At 40.8% G+C, this 14,053-nt stretch overlaps 1 protein-coding gene across 9 annotated transcripts in view; it reads right to left on the reverse strand.

The window, feature by feature from the left end:
• The window catches only part of DLC1 (DLC1 Rho GTPase activating protein), a 530,403-nt gene that overhangs the window by 30,259 nt on the left and 486,091 nt on the right, over window positions 1–14,053 (reverse strand). For all 9 annotated transcript variants that reach the window (XM_055349272.2, XM_055349269.2, XM_063709071.1 and 6 more), the window contains one exon: window positions 1,970–2,041. In XM_055349272.2, coding sequence (XP_055205247.2) covers window positions 1,970–2,041 — 72 coding nt within the window. The remainder of the gene's footprint in view (window positions 1–1,969; window positions 2,042–14,053) is intronic.

The following is a 14,053-nucleotide window of genomic DNA, read 5'->3' on the forward strand; positions in this document are numbered from 1 at the left end:
AGCCACTTTGGTGTCACTGCCAATGCAGTTGTCTTTCCTTATCTCCAGTAGAGCTATGAATTGAAAATCCAGTAGAATGCTGGTCCCCCTTTCCCCAAAGCCCTTCTAAATGTTAACAGGTTAAAACTTCTCTCTAAAGGAAAGACAAGCAACTCCACCAAAATAAGCATGCAAGTTAATCAAAAGAAATTGGAGATATTCTCTGGAATGAAGAAACAGTAAGATATTTTACACGGTCTAACGATAAAACAATTCAGAATCCATCTTCTTGGAAAAAATATCACAATCAATCTAGGCTACATAAGGAAGACCGGGTATTCTAACTTGGGAATCACTTTGCTATTCACCCAACTTCTGTTTGAAAGTCACCCATCAAATGGAATGCATTAGTTCATAGCTTTAATTATTTTAAACTGACTTCATATAGAGTATAATGAAACTCCCATTTAAATGAACAGCCTAGGCCAGTCGTGGTTGCTCATGTCTGTAATCCCAGCACTTTGGGAGGCCAGCACTTTGGGATCACCTGAGGTCGGGAGTTCAAGACTAGCTTGGCCAACATGGTAAAACCCCGGCTCTACTAAAAACACAAAAATTGGCCGGGCATGGTGGCACACGCCCGTAATCCCAGCTACTCAGGAGGCTGAGGCAGGTGAATCCCTTGAACCTGGGAGGCAGAGGTTGCAGTGAGCCAAAATTGCACCACTGCACTCCAGCCAGGGCGACAGAGCGAGACTCCATCTCAAAACAAATAAATAAATAAATGAACAGCCTATTTATCTTGACATGCAGGGAGCACAAGCACTCCCCAGGGTACGCAGAAGCTGAGAGAATGACCTCAGTATCCAAGCAATCCCCAGGGCACTGATAAGAAAATGAGATGTTAAGAATTCAGCACAGACCCTATTTTTGTTTTGAACCATTTTTCTCAATTGAAAAACTGAATGCCGCAGAAAACATAATATTCATTAAAAGACAACCTAGAGAAAAGTGAAATGCGTAATTACAAATGGTGGGAAAGATATCTGCAACACGTGACCAATGAAAGATTAGTATTTAGAATAAAAAGAGCCCTTATAAATCATTAAGAGAAGCATAATGTGAGCAAACAAATGTGGCCAAGTGACATGAATAAATGCTCATTACCATGAAGGATTAGGGAAATGGCAGTCAAAATCTGTATATCATTTTATATCCATTTGGTTGGCAAAAATTAAAGTCTGACAATATCAAGCGTTGAGGGAATGTGGATACACAGATTGGTAAGAGTGAAAATTGGTACGGGCACTTTCAAAAAGCTTGCATTTTAAAATTGAACATACATATTCTTTATTACCCAGTAATTCTGTTCCTAGGGATAGAAGCGAGATGAATCATTATGCATGTACCACAAAAGATAGATGCAAGAATGTTCACAACAGCACAGCTTATAAAAGCAAAACAGAGAAAGCCAAAATACCCACCAACCAGAGTGTGGATATGAATAAACAGTGGTTTCTTGTGTAATACACAATGGTGTATTACACAGCAGCCAAAGCAAATGCATAACAGGCCCATACAGTATAGAAGAATCTTAACAATACAATATTAAGTGAAAAATAAAAACCCCACGAAATTACATATGACACAGTACCCTTCTTATAAAGGTAAAAATTACTTTGTAAAAATGTACTTTTCAGGAAATGCAGTAGAATTATATAAAAAGAAAGCAAGAAAATGATAGTCTTCAGCATGCTGATTACTTTGGGTAGGGAGTGGCAGGCGGCAGACGGGGGAGTGGCATGGGGGTGTTACCAAGGTGCTAGCTTTTGTTTTCAGCGGTGGGGGTCTTGCATGCTTACCACATTTTTTTTTTTTAAATAAAACATTTAAATGATAAAACTGCTGTAAATAAGTCATAGATCAGTAATACTCGCGAACAAGGGATTATGATCATGCCAACTTTTAAAAAGTGGCATTCCCAGCTTACCTTCATAAAGCTGTGCATACTGGGGGAAACCAGTTGCCCGTAGCCAATCACAAGCTTCCTTGGCTTCAATTTCTAGAACAGAACAGAAGAAAGACAAAATTAGCCATGTGTACCTCGGCATGCTTATTTTTCCTGAATAAACTTTGGTTTTATGATACAAGCAAAACATGACTGCCATAGAAAATACAGATAAGCAAACAGACATACACGCTTAATTCGAATGGTTCACATTTTGTATGCATCGTTTCCAGTTTTTTCATACGTACATAAGGATGTATTTTCCCTTTACGAAAAATAGAAATGGGGTCCTGAGAGTAAGTTTCTCATTTTGTGCTGCTTCTGAAGTGCTCTGGTTACAAACAGTTATGAAAATAAGGCATCATGAGAAAGTTGAAGAGAGATTTAATAACTCATTTGAAGCCTGGCCGGCCTATTGTACTACTTTTCACTTCAACAAAAGGCCACAAAGTACCTCCACCAACACGCTAAAACAGAATTTATCTGAGTAAAGTCACAGGCTTTCTGACACCCAGGGGTTGGGTGTTTCAAAAGCCCCTGACCTTGTGTTGTTTCACTGTTCAGTGCTCAGGTACTCATCAGGTATTAATCCAGTAGGAGAGGCCCAGGCTGTCAAGGAACATGGAGGGCAAGAAGTCAGTAAATCCCACAATCTTGGCAGGCAGAAATGGCTAATAAAGCTTCTACCTCCCTGTGGTTTAACATCTTGTAGATAGAATCGATAAACAGAAAGGCCAAGAGCAACTGACACACTGTGTTAAAACTCACTGGAGCATATATTTACAATCCCGTTAAAACTGACTCACAGAGGAGGTCCTGGGAACATTAGTTAGTGTCTCTGCTTGCACAAAGAATATTCCTTTCAACTCTTCCTCCCACCTTCCTCAGGCCATGAGAGTAGTCAGTTACACAAGTCTGTTCACTCATTTATAAAGTTCTCAACATTGCATAATTTATGCCAGATTCAAATCTTCATTAAGCATCTCTCTCAAGCAAGTGCGAGACTAATAGTTCATATTAGAAGTGTAACACATCTTATTTTTGTCTAGTAACTTTATGTTTTCAAAGCACTTTTTCACCTATTATTTCCTAGTTCCTTGGCCTTTGAAGAAAGGTAATTAAGAAAATCCAAATTCATTAAAGCGAGTGGGAATTTGCTCATTGAGCACAGGAAAGAGAAAAAAAATAACCTGCCATCTCCTGACGAGTTCTTAATACCCAAACTAAAAACGATTATGGCAGTAGCCTGGAAATAAATAGCACGGCAAAGTTAACTTCATGAATCTTTTCAGTGCAGCAGTGAAAGTAGCATTATTCAACCCAAGACTTAGGACCAAATTGGGAGCGAATGATAGTGACATCAGTGTGGAAGAACTTCGATGTTTACACTGAATAAAAGTGTAGAATTGTCCAAAGTCAATTATTTGAGCTTACTTTTTTTTCGTATGTGTATATCCACATTTTGTCTCAGCAAGGAAATAAAGATGTTTTAAATAAAATTATCAAATAGACACTTCCTAGAAAACTATATTGCTGGAAAAACATACAAGCTCAATATTTTATTTTAAAAAACAAGGAAATTAGACTGGGTGTGGTGGCTTACGCCTATAATCCCTGCATTTGAAAGGCTGAGGTGGGAGGATCATTTGAGCCCAGAAGTTGAAGACCAGCCTGGGCAACATGGCGAAACCCTGTCTCTACCAAAGAAAAAAATTATAAAAATTAGTCAGGTGTGGTGGTGTGCTCCTGTAGTCCCAGCTACTCTGGAGGCTGAGGTGGGAGGATTGCTTGAGCTTGGAAGGCTGAGGCTGCAGTTAACCTCAATGGTACTACTACACACCAGCCTGGGCAACAGAGTAAGACTCTGTAACCGAAAAAAAAAAAGAGGAAATTACTTTTGCCCTATCTGTGTGCCTGCCCCCTCCCACAAAAGATAGATATAGAAAGAAAAAAGGCTGTTTGTCTTTAAAAAAATTTTAAAAACTCATTTCATTTGGCTACTTAGAGGTTATTTTCATTGAACAGATTGTTAGACATTGAACAATAGATTGTTAAAAAGTAAATGTGCTTGCTTTCTTAATATTTAACTTAATAAGTGGTGAGTAACCAAAAATTCTCAATGCTCGCCCTTTTTTGATGATAGTCAGACACGGCAGTAGGTGAGCCCACATACAAAAGCCTTAATTAGATACCAATTCACTAGCCAATCCTGCCAGAGCATGCTCCTGCTTTACTAAGAGAAATAGTTTCATGCCAAGACGCATGGAAGATGTAAGATACTAGTTTTTTAAGCAATCTTTATATTTTTTATATAACTTTACAAAGTATTTATTTAAGGTCCCATGTGATTTCAGCAACACAAAAATGCATATTCCTGTCTTCTTGTTCTCTTTCTTTCTTTTTTTTTTTTTTTTTGAGACACAGTCTTGCTCAGTCACCTAGGCTAAAGGGCAGTGGTATGATCCTAGCTCACTGCAGCATCGACCTTCCGGGCTCAAATAATCCTCCCACCTCCGCCTCCCAAGTAGCTGAGATAGAGGCAGGAGCCACTCTGCCTGGCTGTCTCTCTTATTTTCTAATGGCCCTGTCTAACAAATAAAATGACTCCAAATGATCATAAACTGATCAGAAAAGCTGTGTCAAAATAGTCACTCTTAGGGCCACTTAGTTAGAAAGAATGTAAACAGGCGAAGGTTTGCTTCTTCAGCAGATAATTTAATTAACAGTTTATACAATGGCTAAAACACAGTACTCCCCAAACAGCAGAGATCTAGTCATCTTATCCTTTCTCTTCTTCACCCTAAAAAAAATGACAATTTGTCTTTCCTTTTGATATGAAACCATGGGAAATAGACAAGCATATGACTATTTTACCAACACAAAGAGTCCACTCTGAAAACTTAGGCTGCATTCAGATGAGACCCTAACCCACTGTTTTCGTAGAAATCAGAATTAGAAAACTGTAAAAAGTTGTGACATATTTTTTAGAAAATGGAATACTTGTTGACCTCACGCCTACACTTTCCAATTCATAGGTCAAGAGAAAGTACTAACAATCCAATGTACGTACTGATTTTTAAAAATCAATTATTTTTATTTTTTTAATGTGAAATGAACCTATATCTACATGCGAGTCACACAGTTTCATTCCCCGATTCACGCCATTACTTTCGCTCTAATCTCCTATTAATAAAACTCTGGGTCTGTAAACACCCCTCTCTTAAGACAATCTGTCCATCAATCCTGGCTCATCAAACTTTCTGAGTTACAGTATTAATCTTCTCTCTCCTTCACACACTTCGCTGGAGCTCCACGCGTAAAGAATGAGGTCTTCGCTCTGTGCGGTGACTCACGTTTGTAGCCTCAGCACTTTGGGAGGGAGAGTTGGGTGGACTGTTTGAGCCCAGGAGTTCAAGACAAGCCTGAACAACATAGGGAGACCCCATCTCTACATAAAATACAAAAATTAGCCAGGCATGGTGGTGCATGCCTGTTGTCTCAGCTACTTGAGGGGCTGAGGTGGAAGGACCTACTTGAGCCAGAGGTGGAGGCTGCAGTGAGCCGTGACCACACTACTGCATTCCAACGTGAGCAACAGGGCAAGACCCTGTCAAAAAAAAAAGGTCTAAACACCCTGGCAAGGTTTTCAAGGCTCTCCACTTGGCATCCAACCTAATTGTTCAGCTCCCTGTACCCAAGCACTCTAGCCAAAGTAAATTTGGTGCTCATCTCCACACACACTGCACTTCAGTGAATTATCTGGCCTGAAATGCTCAAGATGAAATTTCACTCATCCTTCAAGATCCCAACTAAATGCCACCTCCTCCATGCAGTCTTCCCATTTACCTCTCAACAGTTCGATATCATTGGGTCACTTTACTGAGTGCTTAATATGCATGAGGCCCTGTCTAAGCGCTAGTGCGTATTAGTTCATTTACACCTCACATTGATCCTAAAATGTGGATTACTAATATCTCTGAGATGAACACATGAGGAAACAGATAGAGAAGTAACCACCTCACCTTAAAAATGAGCTTTCTGAGGCCAAGCGAGGTGGCTCACACCTGTAACCCCAGCATTCTGGGAGGCCTAGGTGGGAGTATCATTTGAGGCCAGGAGTTCAAGACCAGTCTGGGCAATAATTGTGAGACTTCATCTCTACAAAAAATATAAAAAGAAAAAAGAGCTTTCTGCCTGTATTCGCAGCTACTCAGGAGGCTGAGGTGGGAGGACTGCTTGGGCCCAGGACTTCCAGACCAGCCTGGGCAATACAGTGAGACTCTATCTAAAAAAAAAAAACTTATAAAAAAATTTTTAAAAATGAGATTTCTACATTCAAATGCCATAGTGAGAGAAGGAACAATTACTTACAAAAATGCAAGGTTCTTCCTGCAAGACAGGTTCTTCCCTTTAAAAATACTGTACGTAACAGCCTGGGCATGGTGGCTCACGCCTGTAATACCAGCACTTTGGGAGGCCAAGGAAGGCAGATCATCTGAGCTCAGGAGTTTGAGACCAGCCTGGCCAACATGGTGAAACCCCGTCTCTACTAAAAATACAAAAATTAGCCAGGCGTGGTGGCGGGTGCCTGTAGCTATGCAGGAGGCTGAGGCAGGAGAATGGTGTGAACCGGGGAGGCGGAGGTGGCAGTGAGCTGAGATTGGGTCACTGCACTCCAACCTGGATGACAGAAAGAGATTCCGTCTCAAAAAAAAAAAAAAAATATATATATATATATATATATATAAAATGTATATTATGTAACAAATACATATAATATATTATGTAACAATGAACAAAATCTAAAATATTACAGAAAACCGCATATATATTATATTACTTCGGACACCTTTATCTACCCCATGCTTGTTTTGGGGGGCCTCTAACACAGCTCTGAATGTGTGATTTTCCCTTCAATGTATGTGGGTGGTGATGTGAAAATTACGAGGATGATTTTTTTAAAAAACATACCCCACTGAACAAAAATGCCACTAGAAACTAAAAATACAATGGAAATACAATGAAACTTTTCTACCTGGGTTTTCTCTAAGCAAACAACAGACAAATGCCGTAAGGAGGAAACAGGAAATTTTTATTGGAAACAGCTTTAGTCAAAGTCGTTTCACAAAGCAGTTCTGGACATTAGATGGATGAGTCCCGGACACCCTTTTGTGTATGGCTGGGAACCATTAGGCCATATTTGCACACTTCCTGGCATGACGGGATGATCCTGTCTTCCCATCACTCCTCAACAGTAAGCTGAACAAAAACTCCCCACCCCCAGCATCATTCTGTTGAACTTTGTTATCTTAGCTGGTTGAGCAACAGTAATTGGGTCTAAACAAGATATGATTACTTCAATCTTCCATTCGCTGTAGCTTCACAGGGGGAACTTTTGGATTTCTTCTCTTCTTTGATAATATGCTACCAAAATCACGCTTCGATGCAAATGGTACAGTGAATTTTTTTTAAAAATGCAATTCTAAGAAATTAAAGGAATGTAAGAAAATTCAAGCACTTTGCAGATTCCCTGGATTCCCTAAAATTTGATAGACATATGGGCAAAGATTCATGGAAAAGTTGATGCTTTTATTGCTAGAGAACCATGTCAGCTGTGTGCAGGCATGTGGTGCTTTTTGATCCAAACCAAGATGCATTCACCGCCCCGTGGTGACAAAGATTCCTTCAAATGGGAAGGAAGATACTGCTTATCAATTCTGATGACATCAAGGTGACCAATTTGGCAGGAATGTTGTGCAGGTGGATACGATGGCTTTAATTACAACCCATCTTTACCTGATGGGTGGGTTCCAGAGGGCGTTCACTGGGAGAAGCAAATCACGACCACAAATACGTGTAGTAAGCTAAGGAGATCTTGGTGACTCCCAGCCCTGGATGTAGGCAGGCATTATGCTGGGGAGTTTTCTTTTCTTTTCTTTTTTGAGACAGGGTTTCACTCTGTCACCTAGGCTGGAGTCTAGTGGCACGATCACAGCTCTCTGTAGCCTTGAACTCTTGGGCTCAAGCAACCCTCCTGCCTCAGCTTCCTGAGTAGCTGGGACTACAGGTGTGTACCACCATGCCTGGCTAAGTTTTTATACTTTTTTTATAGAGACAGAGTCTCGCTATGTTGCCCAGGCTGATCTCAAACTCCTGGGCTCAGGCAATCCACCTGCCTTGGCCTCCCAAAGTGCTGGGATTACAGGCGTGAACCACCTGTGCCTGGCCAGGGAGCTTTTTAAAAACACCGACCATCCCCTCCCCAAGTATTCTGATTCACTCAGTCTAGGTAGGGCCTGGACATTGTATTTCAGAAAAGCTCCCTCAGTTTAAAGGCAGCCAGGATTGAGGACCACTAAGCCAGATAACATTTCTTTGTATTCCTTCGTCCTGGACTTTTTCACCCTTGGATTATCCTAACAGCCTCCTCACTGAACTCTGATAAGCCTCAGCCCTCCCTGCCCCCAACAAATCCATCCTCCTTCAAGGATCCCCGAGCCACTGGGCTGGTTTTATGAAACACATATTTCATTATGTCACTCCCCTGCTTAGAATTCTTTAGTGACTTTCCACCGCCTTTCAAATACAACCCAAACTCCTCAGCAAAGACCACAGCCTTCACAGTTTGGCATCTGCCTATCTACTCAACTCTTGGAAGGCCTCCAAATGTAAGCTTGCTCCAGGCTTTCCAAACTCCTTGGAGTTCTGAGGACGTACCAAGCTCTCATACCTTAAGCCCGGAGTTCTCTCAAATGAATTCCCCCTTCTTCACTCCACCAACTTCTCACTTTTTAATTCATTTGTATACCCCGAAAGACAACTTTTTGCACAAAGGAAGTACAGATAGGTTGGTGTGAAGAAGGAAAAGAAAAAAAAAATCTATTGCTATTTTCCTTTCTTTAAAGGCAGACTGAGAACGATGACTTGAATCTCTTACCCTTTGCAATTAAAAAACAACCAACTGTTAAACATACACAGTTGCCAAAGACTGGTTATCAGGAGTTATCTATGTAAAATAAATTCCTAGTAAGGTTAAGGCAGACAGCAGACTTCATATATTAATATTTATTAAACTCTAATGTTATCTAATCACAGTAAAGATTTTCACCAGCAACTGACAGCATTCCTGCCCTCAGGTGCCTAAAAAAATTCCAAACATCTGCTATGCATAGTCTGAAAAAAAAAAAAAAAAAACAAGAAGCTTCTGGGAGACTGGTCAGTCACTAAGTCAGTTTCTTAGGCTATCTGGCTTAACAATAGCTAACTCAAATCTACTGTTAGGTATATTCTAGTACAGTCCTATGTTTAGCTAAAGCTAATCATCCTACATTTTCCCTTTCACTATTTATTGATCCAACTAGGCGTACTGCCAGCAGCTCTCAGGGAAAATCAGACATAAGCTCCTGACTCGAAGCAGGAAGCCAAGTGGAAAGGAAATTCACAGTGGAGTACAGCGCGTATGAGACCCTCTATCCTCCACTTAGAAACGAACTGATTTCCTAAGGGCTATTGCAAGGTCCACGTGTTTGTTAAGCCCCAAGTGACCCTGTACAGGTCACGTTAGTGAGTGTCCCTTTCATTGGTGAAAGCCAAACTCCTAACAATGTCCCACATGTCCTGGCTCTTGTCAGGACCCCGCCTGCCTCTGACTGATCCAGCCACACCGGCCTCCTCTCATGCCCTGTCCCCCTACTCCCTGCACCCCCCGCCCCCGCACCTTTTTGGTTGTTGACAAGGAGTCTCAACTCTGTCTCCCAGGCCGGAATGCGGTGGCACAATCTCGGCTCACTGCAACCTCTGTCTCCCAGGTTCAAGTGATTCTCCTGCCTCAGCCTCCTGAGTAGCTGGGACTACAGGCGCCCACCACCACACTGGGCTAATTTTTTTTTTTTTTTTTTTTTAGTAAACACGTGGTTTCACCGTGGTGGTCAGGCTGGTTTCGAATTCCTGACTTGAACTGATCTGCGTGCCTCGGCCTCCCTCCCAAAATGTGGGATGACCGGCGTGGGCCGTGGCATCTGGGCCCTCTCTCCCCCTTTTCCTGTTTTATTTTTTCTTCTTCCACAAAACTTATTGTTTACTTTCTGTCTTTCCTCTTTGTAAGCTCCAAAAGGGCAAGCTTCTTTGTCCATTTTATTCTGTGATATATCCCAAGCACCTACAACAGCACACAGTAGTTGCTCAATAAATATTACATAAAGAAATAAACCACTCATACAATTTTTGTTCTAGTAAGTGGTCTTAATTTTTCTCACCAGGATCCCCAATAGGAAATACATTCTACATTGTAACATGGTACACACATATATACATGTATGTACATGTATATGTGTGTGTATAAATATAAGTACACTTTCATGCATATAAACATGTGTCTATATATGTAACTATTATAAAAGAAGTTTCAAACAAAACCTACAATAAGTGATACAGTCTTACATTTTTATATATTTTTAAATGCTGTGTTATCTACTAATGTGACCAATTTGAAATGCACTATTCTCATGCATGGTTTTTCTTCTAAGCATGAAGAACTTCTGTACAGTAGGAAGAGGAATGTGATATAACATAGGAAAGACATGTGTGACATCAGAGTGGGAGAAGTGTCCCTTGTTGCTAGTGGACAAGTGGGGTCTGCCTGGGCCCAGTCTGTGCTCCTTTATTTAAGGAAGCATTATGATCTTGGATATGAAACTGGATTAAAGGAGAGGGGATTCGGCGTAAAGGACCCTGAATGAAGTAAGAGGTAAGCTGGGAAGCAGAAGTGTTGGGAGGAATGCAGTCTGGATTTACTACAATACAGAGCAAAAAGCAGGAGTATGAAGCAGAAAGGAAGTTATCTCATGGATCAGATGGAAGCACCTTCTGAGCCTGGTTATACAATGAGCAACCAACATTATTTCCTCAGATGTAAAACAGCTTTGCATCTGGGTGCCCTGAAGTCCTTCTGATACTCTATTACAGAGGACAAAGCATTACTGTAACAAGTCAGGAAAACAGCTCCAGGAAAGAATCCACTGCCTAGATAGGTGGCCTTAGGAAAAGAATTTCTCTGGTCCTGTTGCTTCATCTATAAAACCTGGGCTTGCCAGTGGCTTTGTAAATTCCCTAAGTTTTTGACTCTAATATTTCCTTTATGCCCATTTCACCTGCTCTCTAAGACCACCTCTAGAAAGGGTTCCATGCCCGCTGTTAATTTTCCAGATGTCCTATCAATTACATGGAAACATTCTTCTTCCCTCAAAAAACCGGACCACTAGAAACTGCTACGAGAGATCCCCAATTCTGTAAATTTACGAAAGTTTTAATTACTTTTATTTTAAAAGCTAACATTTCCAATTTGCCTTTCTTTTTTCTTTTTTTTTTTTTTTGAGACAGAGTCTCACTGTGTCACCCACGCTGGAGTGCAGTGGCACAATCTCAGCTCACAGCAAGCTCTGCCTCCCGGGTTCAAGCGATTCTCCTTCCTCACCCTTCCAAGTAGCTGGGATTACAGGTGCTCACGACCACACCCGGCTAATTTTCGTATTTTTAGTAGAGACGGGGTTTCGCCATGTTGGCCAGGCTGGTCTCAAACTCCTGACCTCAAGTGATCCATCCGCCTTGGCCTCCCAAAGTGCTGGGATTACAGGCATGAGCCACCAAACCTGGCCTAATTTGCTTTTTAAGAGATCGACTTCTTGATTTGTCCCATGAAGCCTGTATTCATATCATAGAGAACACAAAACCAATGACGTTTGCTTCTGTGCGTGTCTGTAGCCCTCTAAATTTCAACTTGAGGGGAAGAAAACACTTCAATGCATAGAAGGCTCTTAAGAGTTTTACTTTCCTTATTGATCTTTCATGTTTACAGCAGCATGTTATCTTCCAAATAACCCGTGACTTGGGCGCTGAAATACATCTTGAAGCTTTTCATCTTTTCTCTTTACAAATGAGGAAGCTGGTACAGAATTGAGGTGATTTGCTGAAGGGGCTAAAGCTACCCAGCTCTCATCCCCAGGTTAGGCCCTTCTTGCCTATTTCAACAGTGCCCTCACTTGTAAATCACCATACTGGTTTTCAGTCCTAGCAAGGAATGGAAGCTTTGGGGAGCTTCCTTTTTAAGTTTTGTTCATTTTTTTTTCTCTTATTCTTCTGCTTGAGGTTTAGAGACATACATATACAGCTTTCTAGTAAAGAACATTCCTAGAAATTGTAGAAAGGAGGGGAAAAAGGACCCATTTTCCCTGTGATGTGATGACAACTTAATAAATGGTTTTGCCTTGAAAGGAGGAAACACTGGGAGACAGGCCCTGCAAGCCTATACCTGGGGTGAAGCCCTGCAAGTGACACTTTAGCCATGTAGAATTTAAACCAGTTGAAATCCTCTTTGGGGATCATCTAGTACAAGAGTTTGCAAAGTACTCCTTTTAACACATAAACCAGGAAAAGGCAAGCAGCTCACATCAAAATATGTGCTCTTCCCTGGCAAAGGCAACAGCTCTGGATGAATTTGAGCCCATGAGGGACATGGCTCCATCAGGCCCTCTAGGCTTGTGCAGATCCAGTTATTTCTAGGAACAGAAAATATCTCCCAACTAATCAAAAATTGGCACTTATTACCCAGCAAAAAGAGGTCAAACTGAAATCAAAATAAACTAAGAAGGAAATGGATACTGAATCATCACATCTTTCTATTTCATTTCAACCTGGGGCAGGATAAAAATAAATCGCTGCTACAAGGACACACATCTCTCTCTATCCATACACACACACACACACACACACACACACACATATGTATACGTATTTCTAGTATTCTACGTCAAATATTTATGCAGTTCAAACTATGCACTAACAACAGTGATTTGGAATAGCTCATAAAGTACGAAGTCCTTTGAAGATGATAACTGCATAGTTAAGAATTTCAAGAAAGAAAAGTATCTAATTAATACAGTTTTAAAGGTCCTTATTTTTCTGAGTCTCTTTTTTTTTTGGTAAAATGAAGCACATGTTTTAAGATTATATAATCCATTCCCTCTTTAAACTTATTATTCAAGGCAAAATATCTGATTACAAACCTAGAGTAACCCTGTCTCTATTATTAAAAGTTGGCATACAAATAAACTCTTTCTTTTACATATGTTAGCAAAGCTTATTCTACGAGGGGCATCTCCCACAACATTGGCTTTTGCTTTATAGTTCTGCGATAGCACAGGAGAAAATAAAATAGTGTGCAAATTGCAACGCTGTAAAACCTTAAATTAGAAATAAAGGTGACAGCAGGAATGTCTGTTAAAAAAACTGCTCACCCATATTTTCGTCCATTCTCACAGAAAAAAGAAAATGAATGAAATATCAAGTTGCCTTATCAAAGACCAATGACAATGAAAATATGGCAGGTACTTGTTAGGAGTATAAGCCACCTCCAGCCATTTCTATGGCAAACCTCAAAGAGGAAACACTATTCAACTAGACTTTCTCAGTTTTGTACCAAAAAGTATGAGAAAAAAGTAAGATTTGCTGTGTTCTAGGTGAGCTAAGGAATTATTTTCACCAGTATTGCTTGGGACACCCAGCCCCCTAAATGAACACTAATGAATGAACAGAAATTAATCTAATGGTCAAATTGTGATTCAGGTTCCTACAAACAACTTAAGACCTTCATTTTGTTTACACATGTTGACTGGAAGGGGTCTGAGGTTCCAGTCAACTCACATGTGATCTTGGACTGGTCACTGAACCTCTCTGCATCTCAGCCGCCCCTCAGTCGGGAAAAGGCACTGGTTTTCCAGGCTGCCTTTGCCAAGTTCTGGAACTTCCCATGCAAATGACTTTTACAGATGTCCAAGCATTACATAAAATGCCCTTTCTGTGCTATACAATTTGAAAAAGAGAACTGTATGGAGATTGGATCCCTTATGAGTTTATGGTTTCTCCAGAATCAGGAGGTAAAAATCACTTCAGTTTCAGCATCTTCTATTTTGTCACTTGAGTGTGAGGAGGGACACAGCGTGGCTGTGACGCAGCACCGTGAATGGGCCACAGGCCATTTCACTTCTGAAGTCTCTTCTTCCGTGGCTTCCT

This window comes from Gorilla gorilla, chromosome 7 (genome assembly GCF_029281585.2).
Source record: "Gorilla gorilla gorilla isolate KB3781 chromosome 7, NHGRI_mGorGor1-v2.1_pri, whole genome shotgun sequence".
Lineage (NCBI taxonomy): Eukaryota > Metazoa > Chordata > Mammalia > Primates > Hominidae > Gorilla > Gorilla gorilla.